At 43.7% G+C, this 16,419-nt stretch overlaps 1 protein-coding gene across 3 annotated transcripts; it reads right to left on the bottom strand.

Annotated features, from left to right (window-relative positions):
- Positions 1-8,846: 8,846 nt before the first annotated feature.
- CBLN2 (cerebellin 2 precursor) lies at positions 8,847-16,092 on the bottom strand. 3 transcript variants are annotated; one of them, XM_005281476.4, is made up of 5 exons: positions 15,580-16,092; positions 15,366-15,451; positions 13,858-14,364; positions 11,168-11,287; positions 8,847-10,859 (listed from the first exon to the last, which is right to left on the bottom strand). In XM_005281476.4, exons 1-5 carry the CDS (start codon positions 15,584-15,586, stop codon positions 10,662-10,664), a joined length of 918 nt encoding a protein of 305 aa, XP_005281533.2. In that variant the 5' UTR covers positions 15,587-16,092; the 3' UTR covers positions 8,847-10,661. The 3 variants fall into 3 exon arrangements, with proteins under 3 accessions (XP_005281533.2, XP_023957897.1, XP_023957896.1); XM_024102129.3 differs by lacking the exons at positions 15,366-15,451; positions 15,580-16,092 and adding an exon at positions 15,125-15,267; XM_024102128.3 differs by lacking the exons at positions 15,366-15,451; positions 15,580-16,092 and adding an exon at positions 14,948-15,101.
- Between the last annotated feature and the right edge of the window lie 327 nt (positions 16,093-16,419).

The following is a 16,419-nucleotide window of genomic DNA, read 5'->3' as shown; positions in this document are numbered from 1 at the left end:
CCAACACTCTTCCCCCTCACCCTCCAGATCAATCTCTACCCACCACTGGCTGGTTTCACATTTTACCTCTCTTTCCTCCTTCATCCAGCCTGACTAATTTCAGAATAGCTCCCCACTTCCCAGTTATGTCTTTGGCACCTTCCACTGATTCCATATTTACCTTTGTTTTTCCCTCTCAGCTTCATTCCATCTCTTGCTCCAAAGCCACTCATTCTTAAATTCCCTCTTTCTTACCCCAAACATTTCATTCTCTGTCCCTTTAGCCCCACTCCTATGTTGTGTCTTCTGTCCTAGCCTCACCACATAATGGTCTCTTTCCCCCCTTGGCAGCATTTCATTCAGTCCCTGAACCCCTATTTGTTTCGGTCACTTCACCCCTTTCCCGCTGTGCCCCCATTTCATTCTGTCCTACTTTCCCAGTATTTCATTCTATGTACCTTCACCCCTCACCCTAGAATTTTACCCTCCATCTTCCTCACCATACCTTTAGGGGAATCTCCTCAGCTCTATCTTACTTGGAGGCTTGAGGAGACTTCTGGCAGCATTCTATCTTCTGGGCAGAATATTTGTAGATAAGTCCCTCTCATGGCGCCACTCAAAGATGGGGGAGTGCATAACCAGTATCCTGATACCCTAGGGCCTGCAAAAGCAGCAATCTCTAAAGCCATATCAACTCCGAGCCCTTTGTTTACACAACAGGTGGGATTGGAAAGGGGCAGGGCCGGTGCAAGGAAGTTTCGCGCCCTAGGTGAAACTTCCACCTGGCGCACCCCCCCCCCTCCAGTGGTGCGGTAGCTCCCTGCCCCCCTCCGTCTTGAGGCGCCCCCCCCCGCGATAGCTCCCCTCCCGCCCTGAGGCGCCCCCCCCACGGCAGCTCCCCACCCCAGCTCACCTCTGCTCCGCCTCCTCCCCGAGCATGCTGCCCTTGCTCTAATTCTCCTCCTATCCCAGGCTTGCAGCGCCAAACAGCTGATTGGCGCTGGAACCCTGGGAGGCGGGAGAAGTGGAGTGGCGACTGCGCGCTCAGGGAGGGGGCATAGGAACGCTGTAAAAAAATTGGGGGCACCGCTTTTTGGCGCCCCCAAATCTTGGCGCCCTAGGCAACCACCTATTTTGCCTTAATGGTAGCACTGGCCCTGGAAAGGGGAGGGTAATGCTGGCTGCTACATTCAGTGAGGTAGGAGACTGCTCCCTCACTGAGCACAGCAAGCTTTGATTGACTGCACTCTCCAGGAGATGGGAGAATGGGAGACCAGACAGTCAGAAAGAAATCACCCTAGAGATTATGAGGCTTTTGCCACAGACCTCTAGGAGGATCTAAAAAACTGCATCATACTGGATACATGTACAGCCATAATGTATATATTCGGGGTTGATACAGGTGCAAATAACAGACACGTGATCTTCATGTTTTTTAAGGAACCCATCTGCTGTTCCTACATTCTAGCCTCTTTACCTCACTGCTGTTCATGATGAAGGATCACTCAGTTGTTTGAAAACCCTGCGGCCTTAGCCCCTCTGCTGGCTATATAACGGCTATGCCGCTCCTATCCCTCTCAGTTCTTTCATATTGAACATCAAAAGTAGAGCCTCTGATGGAGAGAAGATGGAGGGCTGATGGTTGGAGGACATCCAGCAGCTTAGGCATTTTCTCCTTCAGAAATTCAGCCTGGATGCCTAATGTAGTGGCCATATGCGTAAGGATGTCCTGATATGCCTTAAAGTCCTCAGACATCAGACAGGAGAAGCCCAGCACACAAGAGTCATCCAGAGAGTACAAAGAAGCAGTTTGCTGTGCCAATAATGGATCCTGTTCTTGAACCACAAGATCCAGTAGATACTAGGACAAGAGCCCATGTCCTGACTGTAGGAACAACACTGATTTTGGTTCCAATGTTGTTCTGAAGGTGGTCTCTGGTGCCTATCGGGAAAAGGTGAAGGGGAGGATGACCCCAACCTGGATCTTGATGAGTCCCAGAGATTCTTTGGTGACAACGGGGGAGCCAGTCCTGCCAGGGTGAACAAACATTCGGACGCATCCAATTAATCTGAATAGGGATGGTATTGATGCAGAAGGGGAATAGGGAATTGGCACACAATTCCATGTGAGAGACACTTCCACCCAGTACCATAGAAGGCGCCAGCACCAAGACCAAGGACTGTACCAAGATCAATGATGGGATCTGCTACCATCGCAATGATGAAGCTGAAGAGTGCAGCTGCTGTGGGCCTTCATTGTCAGGGATGGCATCAGACTCAATTCCACACCCTGTGATGTTGGTGGTGCGAGCTGGGATACTGAGGAACATGGCAACTCTGTGACCCAGCCAGAAGGTTCCCAGGGCATGACAGAGGATGAAGTGGTAGAAACTATGGCACTGGAAAACTCCTGAACTAGAGTCAGGCACAGAGAGGCAAATCAGATCTGAAACTGCCTGATGTGCTACCTGCATGGAGACCATAGGCACTGATACCAACATCATCAGTACCAAACTCAACAGATGTCCCATGGCTAGAACTGGAGTTGATGGTACAGACTCTCGCTGATCTCAGTGCCATACGGGGGATCAGTTAGAGAGACCTGCTCCATCCTGCATGTCGGAAGGAGTATGGTGCTGGTCAGCATTCATCTTATAAGATGAGGGAGAGTCTCCTTGAGCCCTGGAGTAGTCCTGATTAATATTATGGGACCTCTTCCTTGCCATACCAGAGGAGGGGAAATTACTCTTCTTCCTCTTGGGGGAATCAGTAGGGTCTGAATATGGAGTGGTATTCAAAGGTGACTGCCAATCAGATGAGGGCTTTGGTGCAGAAGTAGGCCTCGTGGCCTGCTCCAGAAGGTGCTGCTTCAGCTGAAAAATCTCTTGCCAGATGAATCCTCTTCTTGAATTACTTACAGACTGAGTTACTTGAATTACTTACAGAATGTGTCACTCACCAAGACACTACAAGCACCGCATGGGGGGGATCACTATTTGGGGGTGGCACCCCACACAGTGAACAATGCTTAAACCCTGGTGTGAACATCACACAGGGCAGCCAACTATTCTAACACTAAACTAAACCTACGGTATTACTAACTAGCTATTATCTAGAAGAAAAAGAAAAGAAAAAAAAGACTCAAAAATGGAGTGAAAATGTGAGGTGAAAACACCACACCAAGCTCCATGGGCAGCGGGTATAAGAGGCCAGGGAAGGCTAAGCCACTCCGAACAGGATGCGGTGCAAATCTCTTTGGAAGCACACCAGCCCACTGTCTTTGGAGCGCCACCACCAAAAGGGCACCTGGGTCGTAGCCCGCCTGCACTCTGCCCTCAGGCCCCACTCCCATTCGTCCTCTTCCCCTGTAGCCTCGCCGGTGCTGCTCCTCTTCCTGTCCCCATTCCGCCTCTTCCCCTGAGGAGCCCCCCACCCACCACTTGCACCTCTCCATCCCCTCCTCCGAGTTCCAGGCCGGACCTGGGGTGGAGCGTGGGCAGGGCCTCAGGGGAGGAGGCTTCTGGTGTTCACACCCAGCCTCCTCAGATGTGGAAGTCACATGCTGCCCATGCCAGGCGCCGACTCTAGCTGCAGGTGGCAAGAAGGAACTGAGGGGGGTTGGGCTGGTGACACTTTTATATAGCCAGGGGAGAGGCTAGGGCCACAGGGTGCAAGCACAGCCCCAAGGGGTATTGCTAGGCAAAGTTCCCCAGCTTCATGTGCACATCTTAATGGAATACATAGGTGCATCTACTCAAAAACTGTCTTTCACATTCTCCTTTTCTTTTCCTGCCTCCTAACACTTGCACTCCAAGGTTTATATTACCTGAAAAGGCTCTGTGAGGATGTAGAAAGTTTTCTAGTATCTCTGGCCATAGGATGTTTTAAAAGGACTAAGAGGATCAAACACTGGAGGGTCACCTCTAATATGCAAATTCTCCCCTCTGGGAAATAGATTTAACAGGATCAAAATATTTATCAGAACTCACTATTCATGTACATTCTATTTTAATTGTCTTTGTTTTCTGTCCCTTATTAACCAGTTAGGGCTCAGTTCAATGGGTACTTTGGGTGCAGAACTGCAGGCTCATGTGTCTAATAGATAGGACTCTGAAGCTATGATCATTTGAATGGACAAGATTTCAAAAAATTATGAGTGAGAGGTTAAATGTTTCACTGGAAAACATTGTTAAAAATGCTCCATCACAAGAATAAGATATTTTATAAAGTCTGCATTAAAATGAATCAAAAATTAGGAATTTCCCTCCAAACGATACAGCGAAAGGTTACAGGTCTCAGTGATGAGAAGTTCTTGGTAAGAGAATGGTGTTAATGTATTGCTGTGTTATAGAGCTAGGAAGTAGTGGAAACCTTTGGAAAGAGGAAGGAAAATCTATGTTTTTATATCAAAATAAAGTTATTATGGAAGCTCATTTTGACTAGAGAGTCAAGATAAAGGGCACAGTTATTATACTGAGCAAGATTATGATGATTAATACAAGAATCTCCAGCAAGGTCAGGTTAGAGGAGACGGGACAGAGAAACTGTTTCTTGCTGGTGGTTCCCAGGCAGATGTGTTAGAAACCACTGTAAAAAAAAAAAAAAAAAAAGAAATCTAATAAAGCACTTAAGGATAAATAATTTGCTAGGGAGTAGAAAGATTCTCTCTTATATAGTTTGTCATGCACCAAATCCTATACTTACTGCATGTACTTAGAAATGAATGCTGCAGTGTTGACCCTTTTTCTAGTGAAGATAAAAATCAAGAGTGTGTGTATGGAGGGTGATGGGGAGAGAAGGGGTGAGGGAAGAGGGTGATCCCTCTGATCCTGTCCCCCATGAATGCACAGTAGGATTCCATAGTCTTGTTTTGGACATGTGACATACAAGGTGCATCGCTATGTCGAAAATGTACAGAGGGAAAAAAGGAAGATAGCAGGGGAATATTGCAGCCGCTAAACAAGAGGGATGAATTTTCCCTTACAGTTTTAACATTGATGTGTACCACCTACTTTCCAACCAATGCCAATCGATTAAGGACAGAAAGAATTGCCAATTTGTGATAGTTCCACTGTCTGGTGTTTTACAGCAGTTCTCGGGATGCATTACTCAGCTCAGAGGAGTTCATACATCACAAGAGCTTTAACAGAACTGGAGCTTCTTGAAACCACAGAAGCTTTTTATTATTAATTCTGTGCTTCACTTCATCTTAAACACTACTTAAACAGTGGTAGCTCTCTGAACTTATATTTATAAAATTATTTGTAATTATATTTCTCAATGTATCTTCAGTTATAGATATTAATATATAGTATCTATCGCTTTACAGTACCTATTGCTAAAATGGGAGAAAATATTTTTAGGTAATATTTAGGTGAAATGAAGGACAAGGTACATAAGAAAATGCTATCTATTTGTACAATCCCCTTACACCCCGTCTCTCTCTCGCTCTCGCAATATACTGTGCACACAGAGCCAAAAGAATCCATTAGAACTAATGACAGTCAACTCCATTACGCCTAGTGTAGTGATAGCAGTTATATATATGAGAGGTTCTATTTCTGCAAAGTCATTGTAATAAGCACACTGAATGAGATCCTTTCAATAAAGAATAGATCACAAGATATTTCAATGCAACTTCTTTAACATTCCCATATTTAAAGATTACATTGATCATTATTATAGTGGAAGTGGCAGCAATCACATCATCAATGCTGCTACCTTAATTTTGGCATTTCCTATTCGTTAGTGCTTAACTCTGCCACCTTTCTACTGAGGCAGATTTTTTCTATTTATTGTACTTGGAGTTCATATTAATGATATTGCAATATCTCACTAGGCTACTATTTACATTATTTGCAGCATTTGATCTGTAGATTTGTCAGAAAATTAAAATATGTAATGTAAATTTTAATTATGAGCCAATTACTATTTCTTACATATTTGAACTTAGAAGAAAATCAGCATAATGAAACAAAATACATTTAGGGTTAACGTAGACACATGAGTTTGTCATCTTTATTATTTTATTGCTGAAGAGTGCTTGGAATTCACTGAATTAATTTCGTTTATTTTGTCATGGGGAGAAGTATGAAATGTTATGTGAACTCCACATATGCCACATATTTTCATGGTAAAGTTCAGCAAGGCATGATATAAACATAACAATTTCATTTTGGGTGGCACCAATAAGGTCTAACAGGGAAAAAAAGCAGCTATATTGTTTATAAAGTTGTATAAAACCAGAAAGATGCTCATTTTGAAGATGGATTTATAACACAATGAGTTAAAGGAGTTTCTCTAGTACTTGGGTTGCATCGGGAGGATTATGATCAATACTGTAACACTTTTAAATTGCAGATTGTTGCCTGCAGCGGGTAGGGTTCCCACTGAAGTCAAAAGGATTATTGCCATCGATTTTAAAAGTAAGCAGGATCAGACTCTGACAAAAGTCTACACTTCCCCAATTCAGGCCCAATATTGCTCACCTTATTCATGCAAATAGTCCCATTTATATCAACAGAATTACTCATATGAGTAAGGAAAGCAAGACTGGCCTTTTCATTCAGAAAGTAATTTATTTATTTTGCTAAGAAAGCAGCATTTCATTTTGCTGATACTTGATTATTAAATCAAAGGATTCCCTGTGTTAAGTCCAACCAGCCTTTCTGTGTATAATTGTGGTTGCGATGTACTTGTCTCTCTCACCAACAGAAGTTGGTTCAATAAAAGATATTACCTCACCCACCTTAACCCCAGGAGTTTATAACAGTGTACGAAGATCTTTTTAACAGGTAGTCAATGATCATAAAGCAATATTTCAATCATTCTGATTCATGAAACTTCATAACCAAAGTAAGAGTCTGGTCGATCAAAATTATGTGTTTATCAGTCACATTCATTCATTAAACAAAGACCTTTACTTATTAGGCCAAATACAACACTAGAGTCAATGGGAGTCACACTACTATATACTAGGTCTGCAAGTGGTCCCACTGCCTAAAAATGCAAATTGTCCCATGGACATGCACTGTATTTTTAATATTATTTATAGTAAATATTATTTTCATAGGCTTTATACTGACAAATCATTGCCCATGAAAATGATATAACTAGCTCATTAATGATGCTGGATTTTTTAAGTCTATCATATAGTTTGCCAATTTGGTCAAGTGTAAATAGAAGCTTCTCCAATAGAAACTGGATGTTCCTGTTTAAAAGCAGAAAAGATAAAACAGACAAACACAATGTAACTCATGAGCGTTTCCTTGATGTGTGGTTTTTTTTGATTGGTTGGTTGGGAGGACAGTTTCTGCATACCCAGGTCAATGCTGCAAGGTGCTGACCACTTCTGAGAAATGCTTAACTCCCACTGCTTTCAATAGGAGTTGAGGGCACACAGCGCCTTCAAGGGTCAAGTTCAAACTCTGTTTGTACTTGTCACAGTGCTAGAGGAACTGAACAAGGTACACTGACAATATTTCTCTTTTCCTAATGCAGCTCCTGGCTTCCACCATCCAAAGGGCACCACTGTAAAAAAAACAACAACAGGGAGCTAAAGCTTTCCTACTAGAGCTGCAGGGAGCCTGTCCTGTCTCACCTTTCTTAGATTCTCATGTTGGTCGCTATTCATGTTATGATCCCAGTCTTCTGCTCCCTTAGGAAGTATGTTTACATTTACTAACTCTCACACTGCTTACCAGCATGAAATTTACAACGTCATTTAGGCCAACATTAAATTGCATCCAATGAAATAAAGTTACTTTCATCAATCACTATTAAATTAAATTTACTGTCCATGACTACTGTATTAGGCTCTCTTTAGCAAGTCTGTTTGTCTTTTTGTTTGTTTTTTGTTGAGTTCTACAGTGTATGTCTCATCTCTCTGATACAGATATTGAAATATTACATTTACCATTGATGCACCCAATGACTTCAATGAAAGCCAGACTGGGCCCTCTACAGTCTTAGAAACTACTTTAGTAAAACAGAGTGGGGAGAAAGCTAACAGTTGAAGAGAATTCTCTGGGAAGAAAAAAAAACTATTCTCAGTATAGCTAGTGCAGAATAAGAACATGCTATTCAGTTTGCCTTTAATTTAGCATTTTATACAAGTTTTCTAACTCCCTCCCTTGGTACCACAACACATGACTTGGAATGAAACAATACGGAAATGAACAATAAATCAGAGGCCTTCCTCCACCTCAGAGACAGATTGAAAGCATGATCTATCCATTATTTTTAAATAAATGGTCGAGATAGAGGTGATGCACTTGAAAGGAAAAAGGAGATTCTACTGCATATTCTGCACTCACAGTGGCCTAAGTAACTTGCTAGAATATCTCTAGTTTTGGGAAGGAGTCCTCCTCTTAATTGGAATCTCTTGGCTGAGGTAAGAATCAGGGCTTGATCAGACTCACCTATTCACATGAATAACCACAGTGAGGTCAATGGGACCTCATATTTGATTACGGTAAACAAGATTTGAAAACAAATCTGAGAGACTCTCTCAGAAACTCTAAACTCAGTAACTTGCTCCCACTTTAGTGTCTACTTGTTCAAAGGAGTCTGTCAGGTCTTTTATACCCCAAAATTAGATAAAAGAAACAAGTGGGTTTGCACTAATTTTTATAAAATTGTTTTCATTATTTCTTTTTATTCAAATTGAAATAGTTTTCCCCCTTGATTTAAACATACCCCTGAAGAGTTTGTAACCGAATAATTGCAGCAGTGCACCAGTGCATGAGAACCAGAAAGTGTAACTGACTAAAAACAAAAACTAAAACTGACCAGTCTTTTTTTCCTTAGCCAAGCTAAGTAAAGTGCCAAAAGTAAACAAACAGCATACATAGTGAAAATACAGTAGATTTTTAAAATTATTTCAGTTTTAATAATCTGAGGTATTAGAGCAAACACAGATAAGGTTTGTTTCTTTTTTAAAGAATATGTGTTTTTTTTAAATGGGCAATGTCCTTTAATGATAAATTTACAATGAAAACAACATGGCCATCATAATATTGAAATGCACTATGTCCACCATTAACATTCTGCAAATGTCCTTGCATTATGTTTGTAGTGGGGGGACGGGACCTGACAAAATATAAAAATTAAATACTCAAATTACTTACAGACTTAATAGCAAGACAAATAAAATAAAATAAAATTCCTCTAATGAGCTCAATGAGCAAGAACTGCAGTATCTCCTAAGTGCACAATTTAATACTCTGACCCTTATATATAGAAGTGAAAAAGCAAGATGGACATCAAACCCATTTATTCTGAATCTTAAGTTAGTCAGCATTTTGGTTACATTGACGGAAAAAGGATGAATTTGAATTCAACCTGAGGTTTCGTCTTTTATCATTTGGAATCAATGACTTTTCCTGGCATACAGTACTGGACGGAGTCTGCACCCAGATCTCTTTGGACCCTGTGTGCTAAGAGGAGAAGCATATACAGACAATACATAAATTTAAAAAATCATATAATTTGTGGTGCATTCACTGATGCTATATAAACTTTCAACCAGTTTCACAGCCTCAGGCCTCTGACAACCTACTACCATATGCTTTCAGAAATACTAGTGGTAACTGGTGATATACCTGATCCCGGTGGGGGAAAACAGGAATCTTCTTTTATTTAACTTGGAGAGGAAGAAGTTTGGTCTGTCATCTTTCAGTGCTCCCACAAACTGTATTTAAGCATTAATAAACACATAGAATAAATACATATCAGATAAAAGCACCAAAATACACTCAGTAATGCAAAGAAATGATATATTTTAGGGTATGGTCAGATAAGATATTCAAAGCCTCTACTGTTTCTTCTAGAAATGTCAGGATAATTCAGAAATGTCAGTTTCTTTATGGATTTGAGGTTATAACTCAAGAATCACATAGCTCCCTCTCTAAATGCATCTGTAAAGATCATTTGAAAAGTGCACATAGAATTGTTCATTGGTTAATTTTACTTGGAGCTACAAAGTATATATGTGCTTTGTTTTGTCTTATTGATTAATTTAGCTTACAATTTTTAGCACAAAAAATCAGAACACAAAAATAAGTTGTTGATGAAAAATATAAACACCACAAAACAAAATAGGTTCCAATCGTGCAAATTTTGCTTCACTGGATAAAGCACTTCTTGACACAATAATGTCCAGAATTCCCCCTCCCCCAGAAAATACAGGACTGAGACTGAAGCCATTTTTTTCTCTTTTTTTTTCTTAAGGCTATACAACACAAAGAAAAAAAATCATTGAAAGAACACTTCATCAGGTGGTGGATTCTTCTGGCTCCGGAGTGAGCCTTTGACAAGTGATTGTGTGGTCCGAGTTAATTGTCTCATCAGGACAACAACAACAACAGAAAGAAAGAAAAAAAGTCAATGATCCCAACAATAAAATCCGAAATTGACTTTACAATCACAGGTACAAATTGCTCAGGTCGATAATTTCATTTCTCCTAAAGATCACTGTCGTCTAAAACTAATTAGAGGCGCAGGTTTCCCGAGGAATTGTCAATATTCAAAGCAAATATTGGAGTTTAGAAGGTTATCATTCTTCTACCATGACAGTCTGACTGCGTGGTTGGAAATATCATCATGTTCTGCCAAGTTCAGGGTGTCATTAACGACTCAATCCTTGTTCTAGCTCAAGAATCTGGCTCCTATTTGGTCTTCCTTTATAGTGGAAAGACTAAGAAGCCAGAAAAGGTTGAGTATTTCCACCCTCCCATGAGGTTACCCCTTTCCAGTTTGAGATGCACTTTATCTTCTCTCTCCATGTGGAGCAAGACTCCATTGCTGGCTGCTTCTCTGGTGACATCCTGATCCCCTGCAAAAGCTGAAATCACTGGGTAGCCGTTTTGCATTAAACTTACCTAAAATGCAAAGAGACAGAATCTGAGTTTTCTCAATATTAAGTAATTTTTATTTATGCACTTCATTAACCTTTCACACTCAAAAGCAACAGGTTTGAAGTAATCTAAAAGTAATCAATTATTATTCTTATTTCATTCCATCATTTTATACAGCAGACAAAATGTTCACTTTAATAAACAGTAAATGTATAAATTCTTCACTTATTGTGTTTTTTATATACTAACTAGTGCTTATAGGTCCAAATTTTAAAAGCAAAGAGAGTACAGGAATGAAGAATCTTCAATGAAGTGTTTAAATTACTACCCACCTGGATAGTTTGTCTGTTATAGACCTTGACCACGTGGAAACTGAAACTATAAATCCCTTTTCTTGGTGCTACAAATATACTGGAAGCAAGATCAAAATGGTTGCCAATATTAACTAATACCTGGAAAGCAAACAAACAAAGTCAAATCAATTAAGTGCCAAAAAAAAATCTGTATCAGCTCCATGACCTATATAAAGCCTATTGGAAATGGTAATTGCAATACAATTAAACTGTACTGCAGGGGGAAGGAGTCAATTTCCAAGGCATTTTAAAAAGTATTGTAGTTCATAAAGTGATTTATTAACACAGTGATGAACCCAAACCTGTTAGACTGAGTGAAAACACCACAGCCACAGTGAAGTAAAGGAGGGGAAGGCATATTATCACTGACAGACAAAGAGAAGGGAACAGTAACTGTCAAGTAAATGTGCAATGGATTTTTATATGGCACTTTTGGAACTAATTATGCCCTAAATTTAACGTGTTAAACAAATACATAACAAAATAGGACTTAAACATGTTGTAGCTGAGTGGAGGGATGGAGGAATTATATATCATTTCTGCCAATTCACTCCTCTCTTTCTCTTCCTCTGGAGGGTTGGTACCAATTATAACGGACTTGAATAAATAAGTGGGATGCATTATAACCACAGGAAGAAGCTCTGGCCATCTCAGAACCCGGAGTAAGGAATAGTGAAGACTGTTGCATGGGAGTGCACTCATACAATTAGAATGAAGTAAGGTGACCTTCTATGCCAAGTTAATCAGCCAAACCACTTTACCAAGTGGAAAGGGGCAGGAGAGAATCTATGGGAAGAAACTGTTCAGGGTTTGTTACTGTTTTTTTGTTTTGTTTTTCTCCAGAATACTCCCCAATTTGCCATATTTACAATTAAGAGGAAATCACATTCACAAAATATCAACATCTACTCAGCCATTGCAAGAGAGGCCCACTCCTGCTTCCACTGAAGTTAATGATGAAACTTGCATTGAAGTCAATGGGATCAAGATTGGGCCCCCAGTTCTTCTGCCCAGTCTCCTCTCTCAGAAATCTACTTACAAACTGTTTGGGTGTTTTAAATGAACACGGATAAAACCCACACTATATAGTGAATGTGCCCACATTTCGTTATCTATAACTAGGCAAGTAGTAAAATTCAATCTTTCCAAATTCAGTTAAGAGAAGCCGTTTAAAAAACAATAAAACCCAGACAGATTAGACAACCCAAAGCAAAACACAACTGTGAACCTGGCTGAATGTTTCAAAAGGGATTTCTGAATGTCCTTCTTATTCTTCATCCCCACCCTGGCTCTATCCACTCTCTCACAATATTCTATGGATTACCATTCCCTGTGCTTGTTAACATAAGAGAGTCACTAAAAGGAGGAAAGGGGGGGGGGACATTCAGAGTCCTAGAGTCCTGATAAGCCCTTCTTCCTTTCTTTCTTCACATTTCCCTTTATTTCTCAACCTACTGCTCAGATGACTGGTGATCCCAGTCCCAGTTTTGTATTTGAGGGGTTGAGATGATGAAGGGGAGGAGGAAGAAGGGTCTGGCCAGTAGGTATCTCAAACACCAGTTCTCTCTCTTTTCAATATTTTCTGTCAGACTATTAGATTTACAGGCTGCAATCCTTGTTTTACCTTTTTTCTGAACTGAAATTATGGATAAAATTAAAAAGCAACACCCCTAAACAAATTAAAACCCTAACCTCCATCATTTTCCCCAATGAACTAAAGAAAAAATGAACACCATGAGGAAAAAGAAAATAGCTTAATTACTGTGGAAACATGGAGATGAAGTTACATGAACAAACTGATGAGAGCCAAATATATACAATAAACGACGTACAGAAATCTCTCTCTCGATATCAAAGGGCATGGTCGAGACTCCTTAGTTAAGCTGTAACTGATTAAGATTTAGAGGGGTAGAGTTTTTTGTTTGTTTGTTTTTGTTTAAGATACTAACGAGTTCTAGATCCATATGCAACAGAATAAATAACGTTGCAGACCAAAAATCAACCCATTCGTTAATCAGAACAACACACACAAATCGGGTAATCCTACGAAATGGTAGGGGGGGATCCACACAGGAAAGATACGATGAAAACAGAATGAGCTCAGGGTGCCTTCTAAGACAGTATCACCATTCTGCACTGTATATAAATCGTGCAAAATGAACCTACTCTTTCGCTACGCATCGTTTGGCTACTTTGACAACACAGGATGGGAAACCCCTTCACCCAAGACAGACGCGGTAATATTGCCAAATACACTCGGAATCGGCAGATTCACTGACTCCCCGTGAGCACGGGGGTTGCTATACTGAATGACCTGCTGTCTTGAGGTCTGCACGCCCTCGCCCCCTTTAACTCCCATCAGAAAAGATTTGCTGGGAGCTTTGGGATCCTTGCCTGGAAGGCGCCATAGAAATGCGAAGCAGAAGCCTACATTATGTATCATTAATAATGAAAATGCAAACGCTTCCTAGGGAGGATGAAGTTGCTCAGCCGGGCCGATGCTTTCTGCAAACTCCATGCAGTGGCTGGGATGCAGGCGAGGGGACCACAGCAGGTGTGTGTGTGTGCGGGGGGGTCAGTAAGTGGGGAGGGTCTGGGGGGCTAGCGATGGGGGGTGGAGGTGCAGCAGCCCCCGGGGAGAGGGCAGGCTAGAGCAGGAGCTGGCTGACCTGGTCGAAGTAGATGGTCATGGTGCGGTTGCTCATCTCCGATGGCTCGTGGTTGGTGCTCCTGGTGGCCGAGAAGGCCACCTTGGCGCTGCCCGAGCGCACCGAGATCCCCAAGGAGGAGGTGATGGCCCCGTCCGCCGACGGGCTGGAGTCGCAAACCACCAGGCACTTGCCCTCCAGCACGATGGGCTCTGTGTCGTTCTGCGCACGCACCGGGCAGCCGGCGGGCAGCAGCAGCAGCAGCAGGGCCAGCGCCGCCGCCAGGCAGTAGCAGCAGCCCGCGGGCTCCGGCAGCGCCCCCCGCCGCCCTAGCCCCGGCATCTTCGGCAGGGGCCAGCAACTGCTCCCGCTAGGCGCCGGCATCAGGGCGCAAGAGGGTAGGGAGGGGAGGCTGCGCCTATTTCCTCCCCCGCTCTCTCTCCGGGGCAGCTGGCTTGGGACTAGATCCGAGTCCTCCTCCTCCGGGCAGGGTAAGGAGGCGTCCTCACAGGACGGGCGGCACACAGCCTGGGAACGGCAAAGAGAGCAATCAGCCACCGATCCAGGGAGAACAGAGACACACACACAGCACTAGCCCCCGGCGAGCCCAGCACCGCCCGGCAAGCGCGCACCCGCCTCTCTCCCTCCCTGGCAGGGTGTCACTAAGTGGGCACAACAGGTTCAGGAGATGCCTAAGTGCCGTGCCAGATGTCTCCTCTCCCGGCATACATACTCCCCCGGGGTGGGTGGGGGTGCTGCCATATCCCCCCCGCAGTTTGAGATGGGAAGGGAAAGTGCGCGGTAGTTGTATTTTTTCCTCACTCCCCACACTTTTAGCCTCGAAATCAAGCCAGCTAAACCCTACTGACAGATCCCCAACTAGCCTTTAATCCCCCTTGCAGAAGGCGGGTGTTTAACCACCACCGAAGCGCCCACAGCCTGACTTTTTGTCACAGCTGCTAAGGTGCGATCCACGCCGGTTCTCTCCAAGCGCCAGGCGCCCGAAGAGCTTCACAGACAATGCGCTCTGCGCGCTTGCGGCTGCTTCGCTAATGTTAGCCACGCGATTTCATAAGCATTAATAAAAAAGATAAAATAAACCCTTTCCTACTGCAAAGCCAAGCGCTGGCATATTCCCGTCATTGCGGAGCTCTCTTTCCAAGCCCCGTTTGCGGCAAACACTTTCTTCTGAATTACGGAGACTTTAGGCACGGGCACCAATTCATACTTTTAATCTATTCCACAGGCAGCTGAGCTGTGATCTGTAGGGTGCCCGTTTGAAACTTACCGGTTCATTAACCTCTTGGGAGGGGAAAGAGAGACTAAGAAATCCCCCCTCCCTATCCTAGGAAACCAAATCGCATTTAGATTCTTTCTGGGAAGTTGCATTTCAGTTACCCTCCGTCTTCAACACAAATTAAAATCTCCGAGATGTATCCCCCTCTCCCGAGACTCTACCCCAACCCCTCCTTCCCATGGCCGATGCATATTTTAAGTGGACCAGCTAGCGCCGGGATATTTTTGGTTACCTGGTAGGTCCATGATGGGAGCGTAGGGCTGGCTAGGTAGCTGTCCGTGAAGTTGTATTGCTTAGAGAAAATGAGCTGAGATGGTGCTGGCAGAAAGAAAAGGAAGCAGGACTCGCCTCATTCTCTCCCGCCCATTGCCAACAACCCCCCCCCCCCAACTCCCTCCCTCCCTCTCTTTCACACGCACACTGACACCCGTCACTGCCTCACACACCAGGCATAGGGGCTGTAGACCACGCCGGCAAGACACCCCACCTCGCAGGCTCACACCTCGCAGCCCTGCCCTGGATAGATCGTCCCAGCTGGAGTGTCCTGGCAAGGGTCAGAGCAGCCCCTGCTAACGCTCTGCAGCGGCAGCGAGCCGGGTTTACACCAGAGCCATCCCAGAGGAAACGCAAAACGGGATAAACTCTCCCCCAGGAGAAACCAGCTGGACGCGTTTAAAGGCCCGCCCCAGAGACAGATGGGGGCATCCCGATGATTCCTTATTTGCTTTTAGAGCCCACGCCCCGGTTCAGTTGTAACTGCAAAATGGGGAGGGAGGCAGCCACCAGCGTGAAATCCATTCCTAGTGCATATCACATTGCTGAGAGCACTCCAGTTTCAGCCCTGGGCGCAGCCTGAAGCAGGGCGAGACCCCCGGGTTCCTGTCTCTGTCCCTTTAAAGCCCGCTCTTCGCTTAGGCACCAGCTCCTCATTTATTACAGTGCTTATCCCTGCGCCCCAGCATCCCATGGACAGTCACACACACACCCCGTGCAGCTGTCTCTGGCAATAGGCTGCCCCGCATGCCAACCGCGGTTGCAGAGTGCCACCTAGCGTCGCCTTGGCGATGGGATGCGTTCCTGTGGGTATCAGGAGGGGGGCTTTTTGCGTTAGAAAGAGCAGCAGCAGCTCGGGAATTCGGGGAGGGAAAAAGAAAAACAGGGCAGAGCCCTAACCCTTAAATTAAGTTCTCTCCTCCCCTTCCCCCCCCCAGTGCGATCTGGGAGGCTCGCAGAGCCTTACTGCTTTACAAAGCCAACACTGCCATGATGATGAATGTTGCAGTCAA

This window comes from Chrysemys picta, chromosome 2, assembly GCF_011386835.1.
Source record: "Chrysemys picta bellii isolate R12L10 chromosome 2, ASM1138683v2, whole genome shotgun sequence".
NCBI lineage: Eukaryota > Metazoa > Chordata > Testudines > Emydidae > Chrysemys > Chrysemys picta.
The sequence above is the reverse complement of the archived record's forward strand: the minus strand, read 5'-3'. Positions and strand labels throughout refer to the sequence as shown.